The 27,367-nt window shown below is 38.7% G+C and overlaps 1 protein-coding gene across 3 annotated transcripts in view; it reads right to left on the reverse strand.

Moving 5' to 3' along the window:
* Window positions 1–27,367, reverse strand: part of CFI (complement factor I) — an 80,587-nt gene that overhangs the window by 19,773 nt on the left and 33,447 nt on the right. For all 3 annotated transcript variants that reach the window (XM_057502525.1, XM_036920881.2, XM_036920879.2), the window contains 7 exons: window positions 26,734–26,850; window positions 26,457–26,579; window positions 14,352–14,375; window positions 14,164–14,184; window positions 11,522–11,557; window positions 9,545–9,648; window positions 9,273–9,376 (listed from right to left, as the gene is read on the reverse strand). In XM_057502525.1, the coding sequence (XP_057358508.1) occupies window positions 9,273–9,376; window positions 9,545–9,648; window positions 11,522–11,557; window positions 14,164–14,184; window positions 14,352–14,375; window positions 26,457–26,579; window positions 26,734–26,850 (529 nt within the window). The remainder of the gene's footprint in view (window positions 1–9,272; window positions 9,377–9,544; window positions 9,649–11,521; window positions 11,558–14,163; window positions 14,185–14,351; window positions 14,376–26,456; window positions 26,580–26,733; window positions 26,851–27,367) is intronic.

Here is a 27,367-nt window from a genome sequence, read left to right on the forward strand (position 1 = left end):
ATACACTTTTTTTTTTTTTTTAAGGCACAGATAACTTCAGGAAGGAGTAAGGTGAGAAAAGGAAGCCAGACTAAGCACAGAGCTACTCCAGTATTTCACCTGAGCAATAATGCTCACACAGGGGTGGAAACTGCAAAGAAGCCTGAGAGAAGATGTGTCCAGAGAGGATGGTAAAATGCCAGGAAAGTGTTGTGAAGCCAAGAGAAAAGGGTCACTGAGAAGGAAGAAATTAAATTTGGCCCATTGCTCCAATCCATGGATTGGATATTATTCAACATATTTAATCATTCCACATGTTTTCTATCCCTCTCAACTTTAGGTGACCTGCAGATTTGCTAAGCAGGTCTTTATCTTAGTTACCATCATATATGGTGACTTGATTTTATCCTAGATCTGCTACTGACCAGTAGTGTTCCTTTCATCAAGCCATGTCAACTCTCAGTCTCAGCTTATATATTAAATGAGAAGAATAATATTTACCTCTTTGGACTTTGAGACTATTAAAAACAAAATAGCATATATTAAGGGCCATGTATAGTATCTGGTCGGTAAGAAGTGCTCAACAGATGATGTTTCATTCATTCTAATGATCAGAACTAAGGCCTGAATCCTGAACTCTGTTCTCCTCCAAGGTGACCTTGATTCATTATCAATAACTCTTGTGTATTCCTTATCAACACCTTCAGTCACTGTTGTGGACTGAATAGTGTTCCCCTAAAATTCATATGTTAAAGCCATTACTACCAGTGTGACTATATTTGGTGACAGGGCAATTGAGGTTAAGGTTAAAGATGTAATTAAACTTAAATGAGGTCATAAGTAGAGCTCTGATTCAAAATAACTGGTCCCCTTATAAGAATAGGCAGAGGGAGAGGATTAAAGATGGCAGCGTGAGAGGAGAGACAGAGGCTTCCTCCTAAAACTGGATACAATTAGAAAATATAGTTGGTGCAACTAATCCTGAGAGAGCAACAGGAAAGAGGATGACGTCAGACTGCACACACCTGGAGAAAAGAGCAGACCTCACCGAACAGGGTAATGTACCAGAGCTGTGGCTCCATGGGAACAGAGCCTCTACCCCACCCCAGCTCACCGGCAGGAGGAAGAGAAATGGAGTAGGGAGGGAGTGGAAGGCTTGGGACTGCTGAATACCTAGCTCCGGAGATCTGCGCTGGGAGCACAAACCTACATTTCATGGTGCTTCCATGAGACGTGCATGACTAACAGGTTGGAAAGTTAATACAGGCAGAGTTCCTGGGGAGACTGGGATTCCAGCCACTTGTGGAAAGCAGGGATCCATAGCCGGCAGCTCTGAGACAAAAACTTATACCTGTGTGCCCAGCCCACTGGCTCAGGCAGTGGAGACAGGAACAGCAGCCAGGAGGCATGGAACAGCTCTTTCCTCACCCCAGACACCACTACCACTCCCCTGGAACTCCCAACATTGCTTCAGGGGCTGAGCAGCTCCAGAATAGAGCTTCTAGACACTAGAGAGCACCTTATACAAACATGAAAGGCCAAAGGAACCTTGTCCAGAGTAAAATTATTAATACAACTCCCAAGAAAGATTTAAATGATATGGACCTCGTGACTCTTCCTGAAAGGGAGTTCAAAATAAAAATCATCTGTAATGTATAGCATAAGGAATATAGTCAAAATATTGTAACAACTTGGTATGGTGATAGCTGGTACCTAGAATTATCATGTATATAAATGTTGAATCACTGTGTTGTACACCTGAAACTAATGTAATGTAATACTGTGTGTCAACTACCCTTCAATAAAAAATAATTATCTACAAAAAAAAAATGATCAACATTTTAATGGAGGTACAGAAAGACATCTAAGAACTCAGGAATGAATTCAGGTCGGAGATCCAATAATTGAAGAGCATGATGGAGGGTATTAAAGGCAGGTTGGATAAGGTGGAGGAGACAATAAATGAAATAGAAACTAGAGAAGACTAATACAAAGAAGCTGAGAAACAGAGAGAAAAAAGGATCTCTAAGAATGAAAGAATATTGAGAGAACTGTGTGACCAATCCAAGCGGAACAATATTCTCATTATAGGGATACCAGAAGAAGAGAGAAAGGGATAGAAAGTGTCTTTGAGGAATAGTTGCTGAAAACTTCCCCAATCTGGGAAAGGACATAGTCTCTCAGGCCATGGAGATCCACAGATCTTCCAACACAAGGGACCCAAGGAAGACAACACCAAGACACATAGTAATTAAAATGGGAAAGATCAAGGATAAGGACAGACTGCTAAAAGCAGCCAGAGAGAGAAATAAGACCACATACAAAGGAAAGCCCATCAGGCTAACATCAGACTTCTCAGCAGAAACCTTACAGGCCAGTAGGGAGGGGCATGATGTATTTAATGCCATGAAGCAGAAGGGCCTGGAACCAAGATTACTTTATCTGGCAAGATTATCATTTAAATTTGAAGGAGGGATTAAACAATTTCCAGATAAGCAAAATCTGAGAGAATTTACCTCCCACAAACCATCTCTACAGTCTATTTTGGAGGGACTGCTATAGATGGAAGTGTTCCTAAGGTTAAATAGCTGTCACCAGAGGTAATAAAACCACAGTAAAGAAAGTAGAACAGCTAATTATAAAGCAAATGCAAAATTAAATTAACTATCCTCAAAGTCAATCAAGGGATAGACAAAAAGTACAGAATTTGATACCTAATATATAAATAATGAAGGAGGAAGAAAAAGGAGGAGAAATAGAAAAGAACCTTTAGATTGTGTTTGTAACAGCATACTAAGTGAGTTAAGTTAGACCTCTTAGTAAGGAAAGTAACCTAGAACCTTTGGTAAACATGAATCTAAAGCCTGAAATGGCAATAAGTACATACCTATTGATAATCACCCTAAATGTAAATGGACTGAATGCACCAATCAAAAGACATAGAGTAACTAAATGGATAAAAAAACAAGACCCACCTATATGCTGCTTACAAGAGACTCACCTTAAACCCAAAGACATGCACAGACTAAAAATCAAGGGATGGAAAAAGATATTTCATGCAAACAACAGAGAGAAAAAAGCAGGTGTTGCAGTACTTGTATCAGACAAAATAGACTTCAAAACAAAGACAGTAACAAGAGATAACGAAGGACATTACATAATGATAAAGGGGTCAGTCCAACAAGAGGATATAACCATTATAAATATATATGCACCCAACACAGGAGCACCAGCATATGTGAAAAAAATACTAAGAAAACTAAAGGAGGAAATAAAATGCAATGCATTCATTTTAGGAGACTTCAACACACCATTCACTCCAAAGGACAGATCCACCAGACAGAAAATAAGTAAGGACACAGAGGCACTGAACAACACACTAGAACAGATGGACCTAATAGACATCTATAGAACTCTACACCCAAAAGCAACAGGATACACATTCTTCTCAAGTGCACATGGAACATTCTCCAGAATAGACCACATACTAGCTCACAAAAACAGCCTCAGTAAATTCTAAAAGACTGAAATTTTACCAACCAACTTTTCAGACTGCAAAGGTATAAAACTAGAAACAAATTCTACAAAGAAAGCAAAAAGGCTCACAAACACATGGAGGCTTAACAACATGCTCCTAAAAGGTGAATGGATCAACGACCAAATTAAAATGGAGATCCAGCAATATATGGAAATAAATGACAACAACACAAAGCCCCAACTTCTGTGGGATGTAGCGAAAGCAGTCTTAAGAGAAAAGTATATAGCAATCCAGGCATATTTAAAGAAGGAAGAACAAACCCAAATGAATAGTCTAATGTCACAATTATCAAAATTGGAAAAAGAAGAACAAATGGGGCCTAAAGTCAGCAGAAGGAGGGACATAATGAAGATCAGAGAAGAAATAAAATTGAGAAGAATAAAACAATAGAAAAAACCAATTAAACCAACTGCTGGTTCTTTGAGAAAATAAACAAAATAGATAAGCCTCTAGCCAAACTTATTAAGAGAAAAAGAGAATCAACACACATCAATAGAATCAGAAATGAGAAAGGAAACATCATGACAGACCCCACAGAAATACAAAGAATTATTAGAGACTACTATGAAAACCTATATGCTAACAAGCTGGAAAACCCAGAAGAAATGGACAACTTCCTAGAAAAATACATCCTTCCAAGACAGACCAAGGAAGAAACACAAAATCTAAACAAACCAATTACCAGCAAAGAAATTGGAGCGGTAATCAAAAAACTACTCAAGAACAAAACCCCTGGGCCAGACTGATTTACCTCAGAATTTTATCAGACATACAGAGAAGATATAATTCCCATTCTCCTTAAAGTTTTCCAAAAAATAGAAGAGGAGGGAATACTCCCAAACTCATTCTATGAAGCCAACATCACCCTAATACCAAAACCAGGCAAAGACCCCACCAAAAAAGAAAATCACAGACCAATATCCCTGATGAACGTAGATGCAAAAATACTCAACAAAATATTAGCAAACCGAAGTCAAAAATACATCAAAAGGATCATACACCATGACCAAGTGGGATTCATCCCAGGGATGCAAGGATGTTACAACATTCGAAGATCCATCAACATCATCCACCACATCTACAAAAAGAAAGACAAAAACCACATGATCATCTCCATAGCTGCTGAAAAAGCATTTGACAAAATTCAACATCCATTCATGAAAAAAACTCTCAACAAAATGGGCATAGAGGACAGGTACCTCAACATAATAAAGGCCATAAATGATAAACCCACAGCCAACATCATACTGAACAGTGAAAAGCTGAAAGCTTTTCCTCTGAGATAGGGAACAAGACAGGGATGCCCACTCTCCCCACTGTTATTCAACATAGTACTGGATGTCCTAGCCACAGCAATTAGATAAAACAAAGAAATACAAGGAATCCAAATTGGTAAAGAAGTCAAACTGTCACTATTTGCAGATGACATGATATTGTACATAAAAAACCCTAAAGACTCCACTCTAAAACTACTAGAACTGATATTGGAATACAGCAAAGAATGCAGGATACAAAATTAACACACAGAAATCTGTGGCTTTCCTATATACTAACAATGAATTAATAGAAAGAGAAATCAGGAAAACAATTCCATTCACAATTGCACCAAAAAAGAATAAAATACTTAGGAATAAACCTTACCAAGGAAGTGAAAGACCTATACCCTGAAAACTATAAGACACTCTTAAGAGAAATTAAAGAGGACACTAACAAATGGTTATTCATCCCATGCTCTTGGCTAGGAAGAATTAATATCGTCAAAATGACCATCCTGCCCAAAGCAATATACAGATTTGATGCAATCCCTATCAAATTACCAACAACAATCTTCAACAAACTGGAACAAATAGTTCAAAAATTCATATGGAAACACCAAAGACCCTGAATATCCAAAGCAATCCTGAGAAGGAAGAATAAAGTTGGGGGAATCTCGCTCCCCAACTTCACGCTCTACTATAAAGCCACAGTAATCAAGACAGTTTGGTACTGGCACAAGAACAGAGCCACAGACCAGTGGAACAGAATAGAGACCCCATATATTAACCCAAACATTTTTGGCCAATTAATATAAGATAAAGGAGCCATGAACATACAATGGGGAAATGAAAGTCTCTTCAACAGATGGTGCTGGCAAAACTGGACAGCTACATGTAAGAGAATGAAACTGGATCACTGTCTAACCCCATACACAAAAGTAAATTTGAAATGGATCAAAGACCTGAATGTAAGTCATGAAACCATAAAACTCTTAGAAAAAAACATATGCAAAAATCTCTTGGACATAAACACGAGTGACTTCTTCATGAACATATCTCCCCAGTCAAGGGAAACAAAAGCAAAAATGAACAAGTGCGACTATATCAAGCTGAAAAGCCTCTGTACAGCAAAGGACACCATCAATAGAACAAAAAGGTACCCTAGAGTATGGGAGAATATATTCATAAATGACAGATCCGATAAAGGGTTGACATCCAAAATATATAAAGAGCTCATGCACCTCAACAAACAAAAAGCAAATAATCGAATTAAAAAATGGGCAGAGGTGCTCAATAGACACTTCTCCAAAGAAGAAATTCAGATGGCCAACAGACACATGAAAAGATGCTTCACATCGCTTGTCATCAGAGAAATACAAATTAAAACCACAATGAGATATCACCTCACACCAGTAAGGATCACCACCATCCAAAAGACAGACAACAACAAATGTTGGCGAGGTTGTGGAGAAAGGGGAACCCTCCTACACTGCTGGTGGGTATGCAAATTAGTTCAACCATTGTGGAAAGCAGTATGGAGGTTCCTCAAAAAGCTCAAAATAGAAATACCATTTGACCCAGGAATTCCACTCCTAGGAATTTACCCTAAGAATGCAGCACTCCAGTTTGAAAAAGACAGATGCACCCCTATGTTTATTGCAGCACTGTTTACAATAGCCAAGAAATGGAAGCAACCTAAATGTACATCAGTAGATGAATGGATAAAGAAGATGTGGTACATATACACAATGGAATATTACTCAGCCCTAACAAGAAAACAGATCCTACCATTTGCAACAACATGGATGGAGCTAGAGGGTATTATGCTCAGTGAAATAAGCCAGGCAGAGAAAGACATGTACCAAATGATTTCACTCATATGTGGAGTATAAGAACAAAGAGAAACTGAAGGAACAAAACAGGAGCAGAATCACAGTACCCAAAAACAGACTCACGGTTACCAAAGGGAAAGTGACTGGGCAGGAGCGGTGGGAAGGGAGGGATAAGGGCAGGGAAAATGAAAGGGGGCCTTATGATTAGCATGTATAATGTGGGGGGTGGGGCATAGGGAGGTATGTGCAACACAGAGAAGACAAGTAGTGAGTCTACAACATCTTACTACGCTGATGGACAGTGACTGTAATGGGGTTTGTGGGGGGGGTACTTGGTGAAGGGGGGAGTCTAGTAACCATAATGTTCTTCATGTAATTGTAGATTAATGATAATAAAATGAATTTTTAAAAAAATTAAAAGGGAAAAAGAAATTCATATGGAACCACAAAAGACCCCAAATAGCCAAAGCAATCCTGAGAAGGAAGAATAAAGCTGGGGGAATTATGCTCCCCAACTTCAAGCTCTACTACAAAGCCACAGTAATTAAGACAATTTGATACTGGCACAAGAACAGAACCATAGACCAATGGAACAAACTAAAGAGCCCCAATATAAACCCAACCATATGTGGTCAATTAATATAGAATAAAGTAGCCATGGACATACAATGGGGAAATGACAGCCTGCCTCTTCAACAACTGGTGTTAGCAAAACTGGACAGCTACATGCAAGAGAATGATACTGGATTATTGTCTAACCCCATACACAAAAGTAAACTCGAAATGGATCAAAGACCTGAATGTAAGTCATGAAACCATAAAACTCTTAGAAGACAACATAGGTAAAAATCTTCTGAATATAAGCATGAGCAACTTCTTCCTGAACACATTTCCTAGAACAAGGGAAACAAAAGCAAAAATGAACACATGGGGCTACATCAGAAGTTTCTGTAAGGCACAGGACACCATCAACAAAACAAAAAGGCCTCCTACAGTATGGGAGAATATATTTTTAAATGTCATATCCGACAAGGGGTTAAAATCCAAAATATATTAAGAACTCATATGCCTCAACACCCAAAAAGCAAATAACCCAATAAAAAAATGGGCAGAGGATATGAACAGACAGTTCTCCAAAGAAGAAATTCAGATGGCCAACAGACACATGAGAAGATTCTCCACATCACTAATCATCAGGTAAATGCAAATTAAAACCACAATGAGATATCACCTCACATCAGTAAGGATGGCCAGCAATGAAAAGTCTAAGAACAACCAATGCTGGTGAGGATGTGGAGAAAGGGGAACCCTCCTATACTGCTGGAGGGAATGTAAACTAGTTCAACCATTGTGGAAAGCAATATGGAGGTTCCTCAACAAACTAAAAATAGAAATACCATTTGACCCGGGAATCTCACTCCTTGGAATTTACCCAAAGAATACAACTTCTCAGATTCAAAAAGACATATGCACCCCTATGTTTATTGCAGCACTATTTTCAATAGCCAAGATATGGAAGCAACCTAAGTGTCCATCATAGATGAATGAATAAAGAAGATGTTGTCCATATATACAATGGAATACTATTCAGACATAAGAAAGAAAAAAATCCTACCATTTGCAACAACATGGATGGAGATGGAAGACATTAGGCTCAGTGAAATAAGCCAGGCGGAGAAAGACAAGTGCAAAATGATTTCCCTCATTTGTGGAGTATAACAATGAAGCAAAACTGAAGGAACAAAATAGCAGCAGACTCACACTCCAAGAAGGAACTAGTGGTTACCAAAGGGGAGGAGTGTGGGAGGGTGGATGGGTGGCAAGGAGATGGGGATTGATGGGTATTATGCTTAGTACATGTGGTGTGGAGGGTCACAGGGAAAACAGTGCAGCACAGAGAAGGCAAACAGTGAATCTGTTGTGGCATCTTACTATACTGATTGACAGTGACTGCATTGGGGTATGGGTGGGGACTTGATAATATGGGTAAATGTAGTAACCACATTGTTTTTTCATGTGAAACCTTCATAAAAGTGTATATCAATAATACCTTAATTAAAAATTAAAAAAAAAAAGAATAGGCAGAGACATTAGGGATGCCATGTGCAGAAAGTGAGCCAGCCAGTGCTGAAGCAGTATGCGAGATAATTAGCACAGAGATTTGGATATTTCCTTCATTGCCTGGAACACATCAAATAGATTTAGGGGTACATGGATGGGAAAAATGATTTGTGTGTTTGGAGTCTTTGAATACATGTAGCTCTTCAAATGACATCCTTCCTGAGGTGAGACCAGAGAAAATTATGCAGTATTATCTCTCTATAAACATTTGTCATAAACTCTTCTCAGTGGTTTGGACCCAACACTACCTAATGTAGGTAGTACCTACTTGCTTTTCCACCAAGCAGATGAGCCTTGTGAAATAACTTGCTACCTATAGGTTTGATCTGACCTTGTTAGCTGGGACTGACAATTTGATCCGGGACAGGGGGGCACAGTAGAGTGTGGGGGATTGGCCTCTGGGGTTCTGATCATGAATATCAGAAGATATTTTAAAATTAATAGAGTGGAACTTGTCACATGTTTTTATTTATCACCTACTACCATCTCTATTATTCATATTCATTGTTTCAGGAATTCCAGAATCTACTGGAGACATTTTTTTACCTGACACAGTGTGCAGCAGTCAGAACCCAACAGGCACCAATATAAATTCCTCCACAGTTGATTTTGTCACCCTCCTTAATTGCCACCTGCCATGGGAAGTCTCCCTGTAAAAGACATCCTTGTGGTCACTTCCATTCTACCAGAAAGCAATACAAACAGGTGGCTCTAAGGTATTTCCATGACAAGACTCCTGGCCTCTTATCATTACATATCCCCTCTTCTCCCATCTTTCTTTTCAAACTTGGGCTGTTTTTGGAAAGTAACAGGTTTACCACTTGTGCTGGCTTTCCGCCGACGACTCGTTTCCTTCGAATGTGTGTGCTGTTTTTAACTCCACAGGAGAGTTTAGGGAGAAAAGACTTCATCCATTTTCTTTCTTCAAGAAAGAAAGAGATTGTGTTATTATGATTTTGAACCCATAACTTGTGGGCAGACATTTGTCCATTATCTATACTGCAAAAAGAGCACAGTCATAGCTAATACAAAAGAGGCTGAATTCATTAGTAAGTTATTTTGGATGCTAAACTGTACTATTCACCTTGTTAAAAAATTCTGGCTTAATATTAAAATTGGCTTTATTTTCCCTGAAGTTCTGCTCAAAGGTATAATAGAGGCAGCAAGAGGCCGGCTGAGTGATTAAACATTTATTGGCCTCCGGCAGATGAGACCTGTCACGCCCTGGCAACCCATGACAGCTTGGGATGAGGGTCACATTCTGAAATCATCAGAATAAGCTGACAACTGGGCAGCTGTATCTTCTCACTTTCATAGTTTTTACTTTCTAGAGGCTGCTCATAAGAAATTCTTTTTCAATATTAATATTAGCATTCATGATGCTAACATCGACTATTTTCTGTTTTTGTCTCCTTGGTATGTACTTTGTATATAGTTTTTCCTCATTTAACCATCATATTATCCTTAACAGCCATACGCTGTGACCCCTAGACAATCCAAGATCAGTAGGCTGGGGGTGGGGGTTTTATCTACTTGACATGTGATGATGTTTCCTTCTTCTGTGAGCACTGAAATGTGGCATATTTGTCCCTGGGAGAATGTGGTAGGCAGGCAAGGCTTTGGATATGAATTGCAAGAGAATTCATGAAAAAGGAAGATGGTAAAAATACAAAATGCTTTCCTTATTCTCTTTCCATATTTTACCACATCATGGAAATTTTGCAAACTTGCTTCTTAGCCCCAAATGAGAAAGGAAAATTAATTATCACTGTCATTTACTTTGGGCATATAAGAAGACAGTAGGTCCCCAAGGGAAAGAAGTTGAGAATGAATGTGGCTAGAATTTTTCTTTAGTTCCACCCATTCTAAGAACTGGGTTGGGGGAAGAGTGCGATGGTAAGCTTTAAATTTCTCCTTGGACTTTTGAAAGAAGAGAGACTTAATCTAGTGAGGATGTGGAATCAGCTTGGGTAGTACCTGAAAATGAATGGTGTCTTTAGCAGAGAATAAAGGGCCTTTGCTGAAAACCCCTTTGGACTGATAACCTGTAGCTTCAAGATCTAAATCTTTCACTCACTGCCTGATTTTTAAAAAAAGTGAATTAACTAGGGGTCTAATGATTAAAAGGGAGTCTTACATGAGTTTCAGTTTAATGGCCCCCTAAAACAGGGAACTATTTTATTCCCAGTTTGTTTTTGAGGTTAAGTTACTCACCTAAGATCACACAACTAATAAATACCTAAGGTATGATTTAATGCAAGTCTGTTTGACCCAAAAGCTCTTATCAATTACTGTCTTCCCAGAAACTTAATACTCTCATTTAATTTGGCTCTTAGTGCACAACTGGCCAGAATACAGATCTTCACAGACCTTCTGTTATCATGATTTAAATATTGCAAAAGAACAGTTAATTCAATTAAAATCTATTATTTCTCTATTTCAAAATGTATGTCATGGGTTATACTTGAAATCTGGTTTATTTGGACAAAAGTGACCTGACAAAGCTCATAGCAAATAGAAAAATGTTATGTAGGACTAAAATATTGTTTTCACTTCAAAATTTAGCCATATGAATGAACCCATTTTTAAAAGCAGTTCTGAAGAAGCTTGTTTTTCTTAAAGCAGTAAGGAGAGGAGAAGGGTAATGCTATTTTTTTCTATTTAAATTGATATGAAGGTAATTGTGGCTTGAATTAATTATATATACATCTATGCCTACATACACACATAAGTGCACACATTAGAATACAAACTTAAACCAAGAGCCACTAGTGAAACGAATAATGTTAACTTACCTGCATCCATATCAGCAGTCAAAATTTCTGTTTCTTCTATAATAAAACAAAAAGTCAAAAAGTTCCAATATTTAAGGTTATATTTATAGTAAAAATTAAATCACTTAAATAATTTAAACTTTGATAACAATTTTCTGTCTTAAAACTTGTCCTCCCTTTAAAAAGGACAGTACAAATCCCCAGAGCAGATCGCCTATTTCCTTTCTATACCCTGGAAATTGTGAAGGCTCAGGAAGAATTGTGTAGAAATTTTGCAGGCATAGATTGGAGGTGTCTGCTGGCACAAGTGAATGGTGCAAGCATGGTGCTGCAGCTTTCTACATGTAGAGTAGGCAAAAACGCCCTGGGCAAAGAAGGAAAGCTTCTTTTTCAGCTCTGCTTCACAAAGTCTTTACATAAGGTAGGGAGCAGTCACTAACCAAAAGAGTCCTGAGCACCCGTTAAAAAGGCTTCTCTCATTTTGTACATAGTAAGTTACCTCTTACAGGGGTCATACCAAGATATTTCATTAGTTTCACTGTTAAGCATTGTTAATATTAGGCATTTAGGATGCAGAAGTCAAAAGAAAAATAATTCTCCCTTCTTCCTTAGAATTTTCCTTGAAGTTAGGGAATGACGCCAACTTCATTCTGCTGCCCTAGGATGTTCCAGAGGACAGGATCATGGTTTCTTTGACCTGGGGTTTCTGAAGGTAGGTTCCCACAACATTGTGCTCTGTCTTGGATGAGGATGTGGCTATGGATGACACGGCCCAGAGTGACAGTGTTACTTTGCTGCAGCAATCATGTGTCTTGTCCCTGGACTTCCCAAGTTCTTTTTGGGAGAGATATAGATGTATCCACCTACCTAGGTTATTTTCTGGGGCAGAGAGAGACCCTACTCAGAAGCTTTCACGAAAGCACTGCCATGAGTCAAAGAGAAGACACAAATAGTTATTAAGTGTTCAACAAAGGAAGGTGGGAGAAGTTCAGGGCAGCTGAGGTGTACTGGGTACCAGGAGAGCAGCATAAAGCTCCCAAAGCACAAACAAGATCAACAATGACTTTGATTACAGAAAGATTAAGAATTTCTATTCAACAAAGCACACTATGGATAAAGCTAACAGATGGGTGACAGAAAGGAAGATGGTATTTGGCAATGCCTAACACTGAAACCAGATTAACATCTGGGATGCAAATCAGCAAGAAGCCTACAAACTCAATATGAAATTAGGCAAAAGACATGAACTGGCTTAAGCATAGAAGAAAGAAAATGAAGAGGAGCCTCAAAAAGCTAATATACATATGAAGAGAAATTCAAAAGCATTGGTTATTACAAAAATTGAAATTAATAAATAATGCTGTAGAACCTGACATAATGAGACCAGCAAAATTAGAAAGTTGCAGAATACTTCATGTTGGTAAGGTTGAGGAGAATGCTTGGGCATTGCTAGCACAGGTGAGGACCGGTGTGCTCTGCCAAAGAATACACGGGCACTAATCAAGCTAACCAGATGCACAGATGCGTACTCCACGGCCGAGCAACTCCTTGCTCAGCAAGATGGCTCAGAGAAGTCCTCCTGCACATCATCACAGAGAAAAGTTACCAAAGTGTGGCTGTGGGCTGAGCGCCCATTACTGAGAGAGTAGAGGGTAAATGTGAAAGATGAACTCCTGCAGTGTCTTATTCAGCAGCTGGAAGCAGCAAGTTAGGTGAACACAAAGCAACACAGACAGATCTTTAAAATGTAATACTTTGTGAAAAGGAAAAAGGGAAATATGAGATCTGTGACACAATACTGTATGAATGCTTACATTTATGCTTACAAATAATACACATTGGACAAGAATGTGTACAAGCAAAAAAGACATCCATGCTAACTCACATTAAGATGGTTGCCTATGGGGAAGGGGAGTAGTATAGGGATAAAGGAGAGTAAATAAAACAAGAGAGGGGCCGTGTTCTGACCAATGGCGGTCATGGACAATGAGCAGAGGACTATCATTAGTCCAAGACTAGGAAGGAAGGAAGGGAAAGAGGGAGGGAAGGGGAGAAGGAATAAAGGAGAAAAAAACACAGCAGCCTTGGAGGGCAAAAGAACAAGGGAGGGACTACAGAGAAATAACTGAGATAAAGCATTTAGAATAGGAGTGATCTTGAGCATATAAAAGTCTGCAAGGCATCCTAAGAAATCCTGAGGGGGACCACGAAATTCTGGTAGTCATTTTATGTGAATACTAAAGGAAAGGCTGGCCCTGAAGAGCTGGAGGATTTGGGGACATCTGGCTTACAAAAGTAAATAAGAAAATACTGGTCATAAAAAGATGCTATCTTTTCTTGGTGGCAATTTCTTCAGAAGCTGCCTTGATAGTGAGGAAATAGTAAAGGAAGAGGACAAAGGTACTCAGCAAAAGTGAAATGCGTAGGGAATGGTCCACTTTCAGTGATTTTTGGGTTAGCAGGCTGTAGAAGGGGAGTGTGGGAATGGAAGTTTATCACACTGTGAAATATGGCCTCTGTGCCTAAACTAACATTAAAACTGGGTTAGTGGTAACATGGTCATATTATCCTCAGTTAATAATTACATTAAAATAGAAGATGATAGCAGTACTTATGTTTTGTTTTAATTCTGAAACAGCCCAAGAGTTCAATAAAAATTTTACCTTGATTTGCACGTAAAAGGCCTGAAGAAAACAAAAACAAAAACAAAAAATTTACCACTACAAAGGACAATTTTTTATTTGAGAAAAGTGTCCACGTCAATATGCTAAACATATATCATAAAAACAAAATATCTTATTCTTGTTTTCAACTCTGTAACATAAAATTTCTACTATAAAAATAGATTTACCTTCATTTTCAGGAGGTCCAGCTCCTAAAAACAAAACAAAAAGCTCACTGTAGCAGAGATACTTTTCACTTGAATAAAATATACACAAACCATTGCAACTTCAGAAATAGCATAACAACCTAAGTTAATATTTACAAAAAGTTAAAAGGGAACCACAGTATGCCATCTTAATTTGATTTTTAATATCGCATGACAAATTTTCATCCTGCATTTAAACACATACCAATTTCACCACAGTAAGGAAATCATTTTAACTTGAGTTTTAAAAAGAAATTCATATCTTAGATATACTGAACACATACCCAATAGCAAGTGTACTATATACAGTTATACAAAATGTGTAACTCTTTTTAATTATATTAATACAAATTGGGCTTATAAAGGATAAATGAAATCATGATGTACTTCAAACCTCCCTTGGGTTAGTGATTCTGATCTGTCCACATAAAGGACACTCACTTACTCTTTCTTAGAGGGGGAATAATTAGAACCAGTGCTGAAATACAAAAAGGGGAGTTTACTCCGAAAGAGGGTGAACTGAAGTAACAAGGACAGTTGGCTGAATGTATTTTTGCTAACAATTTAAGAAATTGGTAAGAAAAGTAAGCTTTATGTTGCAGTTACTACTGGGCAATGGGATATTTTTTTCTGTTGAAAAATTGTGTTCTTTGATCTTAAACTTTAGAGTTTTAAATCAAGAGGAGAAGGAGAGAGGAGAAGGGAAAGAAGAGGAGGAGGGGAACGAAACCCAAAAAGTTATTACACTGAAGAAGTGAAATTAAGCTATTAACTTCAGAGAAAGACAAATATTGTTTACCTCACTCATATGTGGAATCTGAAAAAAACTTTAGAAAAAGATATCAGATTTGTGGTTACTAGAGGCAGGGGATTGATGGTGGGAATTTGAGTGAAGGCAATCAAAAATACAAACTTCTAGTTATAACCTAAGTATGTACTGGGGATAGTAATATACAGCATGGTGACTAGTTAACACTGCTTTATGGTGTATTTGAAACTTGCTGAAAGAGTAAATCTTAAAGTTCTTATCAAGAAGAAAACATAACTTTTGGTGACTATATGAGGTGACGGATGTTAACTACATTTACTGTGGTAATCATTTCTCAATATATGTATGTCAAGTCATTATGCTGTATACCTTAAAGTTATACAATGCTGTATGTCAGTTGTATCATAATTAAACTGAAGTGTGGGGGGGAATCTGTAAAGTTTAACTGGCAAAAGTCATAATTTATTGTCCTCCTCCCTGAAAAATCTTTTGAAAGTTATTTTCTCACTCTAAGGATTTAACTACCTTTAATGAACATAAAAGTATTTTGCTCAACTGCTTATATTATATTCCCTTCAAAAGAAATTATATGATTTGAGATCCTTAAAAGTACTTGGTGGGGAGGGATCGGAAGATGGCGGCGTGAGTAGAGCAGTGGAAATCTCCTCCCCAAACCACATTTATCTATGAAAATATAAAAAAGACAACTCTTCCTAGAATAAAGACCAGAGGACACAGGACAATATCCAGACCACATCCGCACCTAAGAGAACCCAGCGCCTCGTGAAGGGGGTAAGATACAAGCCCCGGCCCGGCGGGAGCCGAGCGCCCATCCCCCCAGCTCCCGGCGGGAGAAGAGCAGGCAGAGCGGGAGGGAGACGGAGCCCAGGACTGCCGAACACCCAGCCCCAGCCATCCGGGCCAGAGTGCAGACACAGTGCATGCGCAGGGGGCCCTGGATACTAGGGAAACAGGGCAGCAAGACCAGTGAGCAGGCACCGGAGGCTGGGCGCCGGAGGACATAAGAAAAGCGAGCGACCAATGTTTTTTTTTGCTGTTTTGTTTTGGCGAGCGCTTTTTGGAAGTCTTAAAGGGATAGGGACCCCAGTACTAGGGAAACAGGGCAGCAAGAACAGTGAGCGGGCACTGGAGGCCTGGCGTCAGAGGACACCAGAAAAGCGAGTGACCATTTTTTGTTTTTTTTTGCTGTTTTGCTTTGGCGAGCGCTTTTTGGAAGTCTTAAAGGGATAGGGACCCCAATACTAGGGAAACAGGGCAGCAAGACCGGTGAGCAGATGCCTGAGGCTGGCGCCGGAGAATAAAGAAAAACGAGCAGACACCTTTTTTTTTTTTGTGGTCGTTGTTTTGTTTTGGCGGGTGCTTTTTGGAAGTCTTAAAGGGGCAGGGCGGGACACTTAATCCAGAGGTAGGGAATCCGGGGATCTCTGGGCACCCAAACCCCTGGGCAGCAGGGAGCAGGGAGGCCCCTTACGGAGATAAATAGCCTCCCAGCCACTCCCCCTCCAACAGGACTCCACCACTTTGGAGGAGCTGCCCAAGCCAGGCCACGCCCACAGCAACAGCGGAGATAAACTCCATAGCAGCCGGGCAGGAAGCAGAAACCCTGTCTGCGTGCAGCTGCCCAGCACAAGCCACTAGAGATCGCTGTTCTCCCAGGAGACGAGGGCCACAAACCAACAAGAAGGGAAGTTCTTCCAGCCATCACTTGTTCCAGCTCTGCAAACTATTCTTATAACCATGAAAAGGCAAAGCTACAGGCAGACAAAGATCACAGAGACAACACCAGAAAAGGAGACAGACCTAACCAGTCTTCCTGAAAAAGAATTCAAAATAAGAATCATAAACATGCTGACAGAGATGCAGAGAAATATGCAAGAGATATGGGATGAAGTCCGGAGGGAGATCACAGATGCCAGAAAGGAGATCACAGAAATGAAACAAACTCTGGAAGGGTTTATAAGCAGAATGGATAGGATGCAAGAGGCCATTGATGGAATTGAAACCAGAGAACAGGAACGCATAGAAGGTGACATAGAGAGAGAGAAAAGGATCTCCAGGAATGAAACAATATTAAGAGAACTGTGTGACCAATCCAAAAGGAACAATATCCGTATTATAGGGGTTCCAGAAGAAGAAGAGAGAGGAAAAGAGATGGAAAGTATCTTAGAAGAAATAATTGCTGAAAACTTCCCCAAACTGGGGGAGGAAATAATCGAACAGACCACGGAAATGCACAGAACCCCCAACAGAAAGGATCCAAGGAGGACAACACCAAGACACATAATAATTAAAATGGCAAAGATCAAGGACAAGGAAAGAGTTTTAAAGGCAGCTAGAGAGAAAAAGGTCACCTATAAAGGAAAACCCATCAGGCTAACATCATATTTCTCGACAGAAACCCTACAGGCCAGAAGAGAATGGCATGATATATTTAATACAATGAAACAGAAGGGACTTGAACCAAGGATACTGTATCCAGCATGACTACCATTCAAATATGACGGTGGGATTAAACAATACCCAGACAAACAAAAGCTGAGGGAATTTGCTTCCCACAAACCACCTCTACAGAACATCTTACAGGGACTGCTCTAGATGGGAGCACTCCTAGAAAGAGCACAGCACAAAACACCCAACATATGAAGAATCGAGGAGGAGGAATAAGAAGGGAGAGAAGAAAAGACTCTCCAGACAGTGTATATAACAGCTCAATAAGTGAGCTAAGTTAGGCAGTAAGATACTAAAGAGGCTAACCTTGAACATTTGGTAACCACAAATTTAAAGCCTGCAATGGCAGTAAGTACATATCTTTCAATAGTCACCCTAAATGTTAATGGGCTGAATGCACCAATCAAAAGACACAGAGTAACAGAATGGATAAAAAAGCAACACCCATCTATATGCTGCTTACAAGAAACTCACCTCAAACCGAAAGACATGTACAGACTAAAAGTCAAGGGATGGAAAAACATATTTCAAGCAAACAACAGTGAGAAGAAAGCAGGGGTTGCAGTACTAATATCAGACAAAATAGACTTCAAAACAAAGAAAGTAACAAGAGATAAAGAAGGACACTACATAATGATAAAGGGCTCAGTCCAACAAGAGGATATAACCATTCTAAATATATATGCACCCAACACAGGAGCACCAGCATATGTGAAACAAATACTAACAGAACTAAAGGGGGAAATAGACTGCAATGCATTCATTCTAGGAGACTTCAACACACCACTCACCCCAAAGGATAGATCCACCGGGCAGAAAATAAGTAAGGACACAGAAGCACTGAACAACACAGTAAAGCAGATGGACCTAATAGACATCTATAGAACTCTACATCCAAAAGCAACAGGATATACATTATTCTCAAGTGCACATGGAACATTCTCCAGAATAGACCACATACTAGGCCACAAAAAGAGCCTCAGAAAATTCCAAAAGATTGAAATCCTACCAACCAACTTTTCAGACCACAAAGGCATAAAACTAGAAATAAACTGTACAAAGAAAGCAAAGAGGCTCACGAACACATGGAGGCTTAACAACACGCTCCTAAATAATCAATGGATCAATGACCAAATCAAAATGGAGATCCAGCAATATATGGAAACAAATGACAACAACAACACTAAGCCCCAACTTCTGTGGGACACAGCAAAAGCAGTCTTAAGAGGAAAGTATATAGCAATCCAAGCATATTTAAAAAAGGAAGAACAATCCCAAATGAATGGTCTAATGTCACAATTATCGAAATTGGAAAAAGAAGAACAAATGAGGCCTAAGGTCAGCAGAAGGAGGGACATAATAAAGATCAGAGAAGAAATAAATAAAAGTGAGAAGAATAAAACAATAGCAAAAATCAATGAAACCAAGAGCTGGTTCTTCGAGAAAATAAACAAAATAGATAAGCCTCTAGCCAGACTTATTAAGAAGAAAAGAGAGTCAACACAAATCAACAGTATCAGAAACGAGAAAGGAAAAATCACGACAGACCCCACAGAAATACAGAGAATTATTAGAGAATACTATGAAAACCTATATGCTAACAAGCTGGGAAACCTAGGAGAAATGGACAACTTCCTAGAAAAATACAACCTTCCAAGACTGACCGAGAAAGAAACAGAAAATCTAAAGACCTATTACCAGCAGCGAAATTGAAGCAGTAATCAAAAAACTACCAAAGAACAAAACCCTGGGGCCAGATGGATTTACCTCGGAATTTTATCAGACATACAGGGAAGACATAATACCCATTCTCCTTAGAGTTTTCCAAAAAATAGAGGAGGAGGGGATACTCCCAAACTCATTCCATGAAGCTAACATCACCCTAATACCAAAATCAGGCAAAGACACCACCAAAAAAGAAAACTACAGACCAATATCCCCGATGAACGTAGATGCAAAAATACTCAACAAAATATTAGCAAACCGAAGTCAAAAATACATCAAAAGGATCATACACCATGACCAAGTGGGATTCATCCCAGGGATGCAAGGATATTACAACATTCGAAAGTCCATCAACATCATCCACCACATCAACAAAAAGAAAGACAAAAACCACACGATCATCTCCATAGATGCTGAAAAGGCATTTGACAAAGACCAACATCCATTCATGATAAAAACTCTCAGCAAAATGGGAATAGAGGGCAAGTACCTCAACATAATAAAGGCCATCTATGATAAACCCACAGCCAACATTATATTTAACAGCGAGAAGCTGAAAGCATTTCCTCTGAGATCGGGAACTAGACAGGAATGCCCACTCTCTCCACTGTTATTTAACAGAGTACTGGAGGTCCTAGCCACAGCAATCAGACAAAACAAAGAAATACAAGGAATCCAGATTGGTAAAGAAGAAGTTAAACTGTCACTATTTGCAGATGACATGATACTGTACATAAAAAACCCTAAAGACTCCACCCCAAAACTACTAGAACTGATATCAGAATACAGCAAAGTTGCAGGATACAAAATCAACACACAGAAATCTGTAGCTTTCCTATACACTAACAATGAACCAACAGAAAGAGAAATCAGGAAAACAACTCCATTCACAATTGCAACAAAAAAAATAAAATACCTAGGAATAAACCTAACCAAAGAAGTGAAAGACTTATACTCTGAAAACTACAAGTCACTCTTAAGAGAAATTAAAGGGGACACTAACAGATGGAAACTCATCCCATGCTCATGGCTAGGAAGAATTAATATCGTCAAAATGGCCATCCTGCCCAAAGCAATATACAGATTTGATGCAATCCCTATGAAACTACCAGCAACATTCTTCAATAAACTGGAACAAATAATTCAAAAATTCATATGGAAACACCAAAGACCCAGAAGAGCCAAACCAATCCTGAGAAAGAAGAATAAAGTAGGGGGGATCTCACTCCCCAACTTCAAGCTCTACTATAAAGCCATAGCAATCAAGACAATTTGGTACTGGCACAAGAGCAGAGCCACAGACCAATGGAACAGACTAGACAATCCAGACATTAACCCAGACATATATGGTCAATTAATATTTGATAAAGGAGCCATGGACATACAAGGGCGAAATGACAGTCTCTTCAACAGGTGGTGCTGGCAAAACTGGACAGGTACATGTAGGAGAATGAAACTGGACCATTGTCTAACCCCATATACAAAAGTAAACTCAAAATGGATCAAAGACCTGAATGTAAGTCATGAAACCATTAAACTCTTGGAAGAAAACATAGGCAAAAACCTCTTAGACATAAACATGAGTGACCTCTTCTTGAACATATCTCCCCGGGCAAGGAAAACAACAGCAAAAATGAATAAGTGGGACTATATTAAGCTGAAAAGCTTCTGTACAGCAAAAGACACCATCAATAGAACAAAAAGGAACCCTACAGTATGGGAGAATATATTTGAAAATGACACATCCGATAAAGGCTTGACATCCAGAATATATAAAGAGCTCACACGCCTCAACAAACAAAAAACAAATAACCCAATTAAAAAATGGGCAGAGGAACTGCACAGACAGTTCTCCAAAAAAGAAATACAGATGGCCAAGAGACACATGAAAAGATGCTTCACATCACTAATTATCAGAGAAATGCAAATTAAAACTACAATGAGGTATCATCTCACACCAGTAAGGATGGCTGCCATCCAAAAGACAAAGAACAACAAATGTTGACGAGGCTGTGGAGAAAGGGGAACCCTCCTACACTGCTGGTGGGAATGTAAGTTAGTTCAACCATTGTGGAAAGCAGTATGGAGGTACATCAAAATGCTCAAAACAGACTTACCATTTGACCCAGGAATTCCACTCCTAGGAATTTACCCTAAGAATGCAGCAATCAAGTATGAGAAAGATCAGTGCAGCCCTATGTTTATCGCAGCACTATTTACAATAGCCAAGAATTGGAAGCAACCTAAATGTCCATCGGTAGATGAATGGATAAAGAAGATGTGGTACATATACGCAATGGAATACTACTCAGCCATAAGAAAAGGGCAAATCCTACCATTTGCAGCAACATGGATGGAGCTGGAGGGTATTATTCTCAGTGAAACAAGCCAAGCGGAGAAAGAGAAATACCAAATGATTTCACTTATCTGTGGAATATAAGAACAAAGGAAAAACTGAAGGAACAAAACAGCAGCAGAATCACAGAACTCAAGAATGGACTAACAGGTACCAAAGGGAAAGGGACTGGGGAGGATGGGTGGGAGGGAGGGATAAGGGGAGGGGGGAAGTAGGGGGGTACTAAGATTAGCATGCATGGAGGGGTAGGAGAAAAGGGCGGGCTGTACAACACAGAGAAGGCAAGTAGTGATTCTACAACATTTTTCTATGCTGATGGACAGTGACTGTAAAGGGGTTTATAGGGGGGACCTGGTATAGGGGAGAGCCTATTAAACATAATATTTGTCATGTAAGTGTAGATTAGTGATACCAAAAAAAAAAAAAAAAAGGGCAGTTCCTGTGTGGTAACCTCCAATGAGTTCTACACAAGGGTATAAAGGGCATATAAAAGTGTAGGCAAAGGGTCTGTTTGCGTTTATACAGAAGATCAAAGCCTAATTGGGCTACCCTGAAAATGAACTAAGATACGATATGAAAGAGAACTTCCAACATCAGCACTCTCTGGAAGATCATGCCAGAAGATGATCATCAAAAAGCCCCAACAAAGATCCACGCACTGCTACAGCTGTAGATGCACTCATCCCACCAGTTCCTGGACTTGCCATGGGAATGAGGAAGGAGATACCTAAGCTGGCCTGTGCATACAGTAAAACAGCAAATTTGACTGGATCTATACTGTTGGAAGTCAACCAAGAATTAGGAGAAGTGCAAATTGTAGCTCTCCAAAATCTTACAACTACAGACTATTTACTGTTAAAAGAACATATGGGATGTGAGCAGTCCCCAGGAATGGACTGTTTTAATTTGTCTGATTTCTCTCAGACTGTTCAAGTTCAGTTGGACAATATCCACCATATCATAGATAAGTTTTCACAAATGCCTAAGATGCCTAACTGGTTTTCTTGGTTTCACTGGAGATGGCTGGTAATTACAGGTATGCTTTGGTTATGTAACTATACTCTTATTATGTTAATGTGTGTGTGCAATTTAAGTAGTAGCTTAAAACCTATACATGCTGAAGTTACTCTACAAGAAGATATGTCAAAGAAATAATCAATCTTCCCATGTTTTCTTCCACCTGCTACTTCTATAACTTTTCTTCTTCCTTCCTAATTACAACCCTTAAATAGAATTCGTGCCTCATATCAAATTTACCGAGTATCATAATTCTTCCAAGTGGTAAAGATACCTCAAGACAAATGCTGGGCATAGAAGCTACAGGGCATAAATATGCAAAGAAATAAAAAGCTAACCATTTCAAACAATAAGGCTTCTCTCTCACTTACCAACTTTACATTTCCCTGTATGGCCCCGGAAGATGACTGGTTAGCCAGAGATGGGTAAGATTCCTCAAGGGAGGAACAACCTAAGACAGTCACAGTCTCAGGGGGTCATCAGGTGAGAAATTGGGGATTAACAGAGGTGAGGCTTAGAACCTCACCCCCCCTGTTCTGAGAGAAATCTTCTGCATACGTGGATGTTTTATTGCCCTTGTCTAGCCTGGATTAACACATAGTCTACAGGCACACACCTGATCATCTACATTTGCTCTCTTACAACACTAAACTGTTTTCTACCTTTATCTTGTATCTACCTACCACTTCAGCATTTTATTAAAAATAATAATAATAAAGAGAGAAATGTGGTATCCACATATAAATCAAGTATAAAAATCAAATGAGTATTCATATTTGAACTGACTGTTTATAGTTCATAATGCATGCGCAAAACCGAAAGTTTCTGTGATGACTGCCCTTGTACTGTTCACTATGTAACTTATTCACTATGTAAGAATTTGTTCTCCATGTAAGAACTTGTTTGTTATGCCTCAGAAGATTGGAGACTGATGAAAATTAGGCTTGGGGTGGATTAATGATTGTGCATTGAGCATTGACTCCCCTATACAGAATTTTATTGTTGTTAACAACCATTTGATCAATAAATATGAGAGATGCCCTCACAAACAAACAAACAAACAAACAAAAAAGTACACACTTCCAATAAATAAGTAACCGGGATGTAATGTATAGCATAAGGAATATAGTCAAAATATTGTAACAACTTGGTATGGTGATAGTTGGAACCTAGAATTATCATGTATATAATTGTTGAATCACTATGTTGTACACCTGAAACTAATGTAATGTAATACTGTGTGTCAACTACCCTTCAATAAAAAATAATTATCTACAAAAAAAAAAAAAAAAAAAAAGTACTTGGCATACTAGATAATGCCAAATGATACAGGACCAGATCCTATAGCCCATGGAGTATGTTGCTTTATTTCATTTATCTTTATTTCTCATGAAGTTTGAGCAATAATCACCTTTTTCTTTTTGTATAATTCATGATACAGAGCAATGACATTAATTATACTTTGCGTTCTGTAACATCATATCAAAGGCTTGAAATCACTCATAATGGGAGTATTTAAACCACAGAAATTAGCAAAAGCCACAAATCAGGGATACTCCTCCCTTTCCAAAGCCAATTTTAAACATTTGCGAGCACAACACTGGACAAATTCCATAAATGAGGTGGATACAAGCACTCCCACTCACCCCATAGACTTCACCATCTTTGTTGAAAGCAGCTCCTTCCTTTCAATTCTTAGGGAAAGACCCTTGAAGTCACCCTTGGTTGCTCATTTCTTCTCACATACCCATCCAATCTACCAATGAATCTTTTTGTCCCTAGCTTCATAACATTTCCAGAATCTGACTGTTTCTCATCATTTCCACTCCTACCAACTTCTGCTAGTCACTATCGTCTCATACCCAGATTACTGCAGTAGCTTCTTAATGGTCTCCCTGCCCTAGTATAGCCTATTCCTCCCCAGCAACCAGAATAAACTTAAATTGTAAGTCTGATCATGTCACTCCTCTGCTTAAAGTCCCCATTTCACTCACTAACAGGACTTGATCTGCCCTGATCCCCCACTCCAGCCACCTCTCCAATCCCTCCTACTGTTGGTCCTCTAATCTCTCATCACCACCACCTGTACACCTGCCACACTCACCCCGTGCTGCTTATTCCTCAAAGATACTGCAATTGTCTGCCTTAGGGACATTGCACGGTTGGCTGCCTGTGCAGAACACTGGCTCAATCATTTCTTTCAGCCATTTACTTAAAAGTAACATCCGTGAGTGAGCCTTCCCAGGCCACCTTATCTAAAAATTTCACAAGTTATTTTCAACATTTTATATCCTTTCCTTGCCTTATTTTTTTTCTTAGTACTAATTATTTTACTAGATATTTTACTTACTTCTCTTGTTTATTGTCTCTCTTTGTCCACTAGAATGTAAAATCTATGAAGGGGAAGGTATTTTTGAAATGTTATTTACTGTTTTAACCCCAGATTCTAGAACAGGGCCTGGCATACACAGTAAGAACTTAATAAATATGCATTGAGTACATTAATAAATGTAATAAGTTTTTCCTCCAGAAAGCATTATTGATAGGAAAGAAATCAGTCTGTGCAGCACAGAATAGGTACCTAGTAAGTATTTTTTTCACCATTGGAGGTTTTTCAATAAGCACCAAAAAGCAAAGAGCATCAATTCATTGCTTTGAAACTTGATAAGTAAAGGGAAAGAATTAGACATTATTCTGCCTTTTTACTATGAACTTCATTTCATGCAAAGAAGATAGCTGATGAAGGAAAGTTCTTCTCTATAGAATACAGTTAATAAATGCAGAAGGAATGTTGAATTAGAAACCACTATTTTATAGTTCCTATTGACAAAGTAGTTATAGGCAAAGGCTACTAGAAACCACTACACATGCTAGAAACAATTAAGGTTAAAGGCTCTGGGGGAACTTTTTATAGCAGAGATCAAGTCATCAGTCAGCATCACTAAAGAAGGGATAACCAGACACCATGACATTACATTTACTAGGAAGTACACAGCACCACCCATCAAGAATTCTTGCCCCAAATATTGAACTTCACATCTAATGAAATCTCTATAAATTCAGAATAAGGAACATCCTTATAAGGTAAATGACCCAGTTTCTCTAAAACAAACAAACAAACAGACAAACACACACACACACACACAAACAAACAAACCAATGGCATGAAAAAAATTGGAGGTGGATAGGTGAGTAACTCTTAAATAGTAAAAGAGACTTTAAAACATTAATAATCATACACAATGTCAGATTCTCTTGGATCCTGATTCCAACACATTAATTCTAACAAGACATTTTTGAGATAGTTAGGAAATTTGAACATGGTTTCTTATTAAGCAGTGTTAGGGAATCATTAGCTTTAGGTGCACTAATGATAGGATGGTTGCAGATTTAAAGTGTTTTTATCACGAGATATGTATATGGGTGAAATAACACAGTATCTGAACTTTGCTTTAAAATAAACTAACAAACTGAACAAGACTGGCAAAATACTGATAATTGCTGAGGCTGAGAAATGGATACATATGGATTCATTCTAATAGTCTGTCTATTTCTGTTATGTGGGAACTTTTCTAATAAAAAGTTCTGAAATAACAAATAAATGAAAATACAGAGAAGAGCATTCCACAGCTCTTCAAATGCCTACTCAGTGGTATTCTTACTGCTACACCTTCCTGTGACCACTTAAGATTATAATCTACCTAAAAAAGTTACAGAATCCCTGGATTGAATAATGAAAAAGAGTAATTACCTTTTAAATTATTTTCACAACCAATTTCATCTTCTCCTGTAATGCAGTCCACCTCACCGTTGCACTTATACTGGTTTGGAATGCAAACACCTGATTTGCAAAAGAAACTTTTGCCTTGGCACCCTACATAAACATAAATAGAAGTTTTTTTGTTTTTGTTTTATCACAGTTTTTAAAATTGAATGAGACAGAATTTCAAATTCAATGTAAAGTTATTTTTACTTTTTTAGTCAGAAGAATGCATTTTGGGGATTTAAAGGCTAGATTTTATCTCTACCTTTACAGCACAGCTCGTCACTTTGGTCTCCACAATCATTGATACCATCACAGGCCTTCTTTTGAGGAATGTGTTTCCCATTCACACAATGAAAGGCATCATCATTTGTTGGAGCAACTGTAAAGTAGGAATTGTCTTTTTGAAATTTATTTTTGGAGTTACACGCAACATCATTATCATGTTTTTGGAATAATGGGGACATTAAGATAAAGTCAGGCATCAAATAAAAATGATGTAATAAAATGTATCGGTAGCACAAAATAACATATATGGTTAATAAGGAAAATAAGTACCAATGCTGGTTTCTGGAGGCCCTTTCATTATCTCTGAAAACCGGTATTTATTGTGGGGGTCTCTATTTGCTGAGATTGAGGGAGGGGGCTCAGGAATCAGAAACCCTTGCTGATGCTGGCAAACACTGGTACCCATTAATTCCTTTTATGCTACTACACTAATCCTCCCTCCACCCCAGGCCCAAGACTTCGCTGCGCAGTGCCATTTACATTTTTGTGGGACTTTTTTTTAAGCACCAAAAAGGCATTGTGCATTAACACCATATATATGGCTAACATATTCCAAGGTCAGTATGGAGAAGAAAAGTGGCAGTGACTACCTTGAAATGGAAGCATGGATG

Source organism: Manis pentadactyla, chromosome 5 (assembly GCF_030020395.1).
Source record: "Manis pentadactyla isolate mManPen7 chromosome 5, mManPen7.hap1, whole genome shotgun sequence".
NCBI classification, from domain to species: Eukaryota; Metazoa; Chordata; class Mammalia; order Pholidota; family Manidae; genus Manis; species Manis pentadactyla.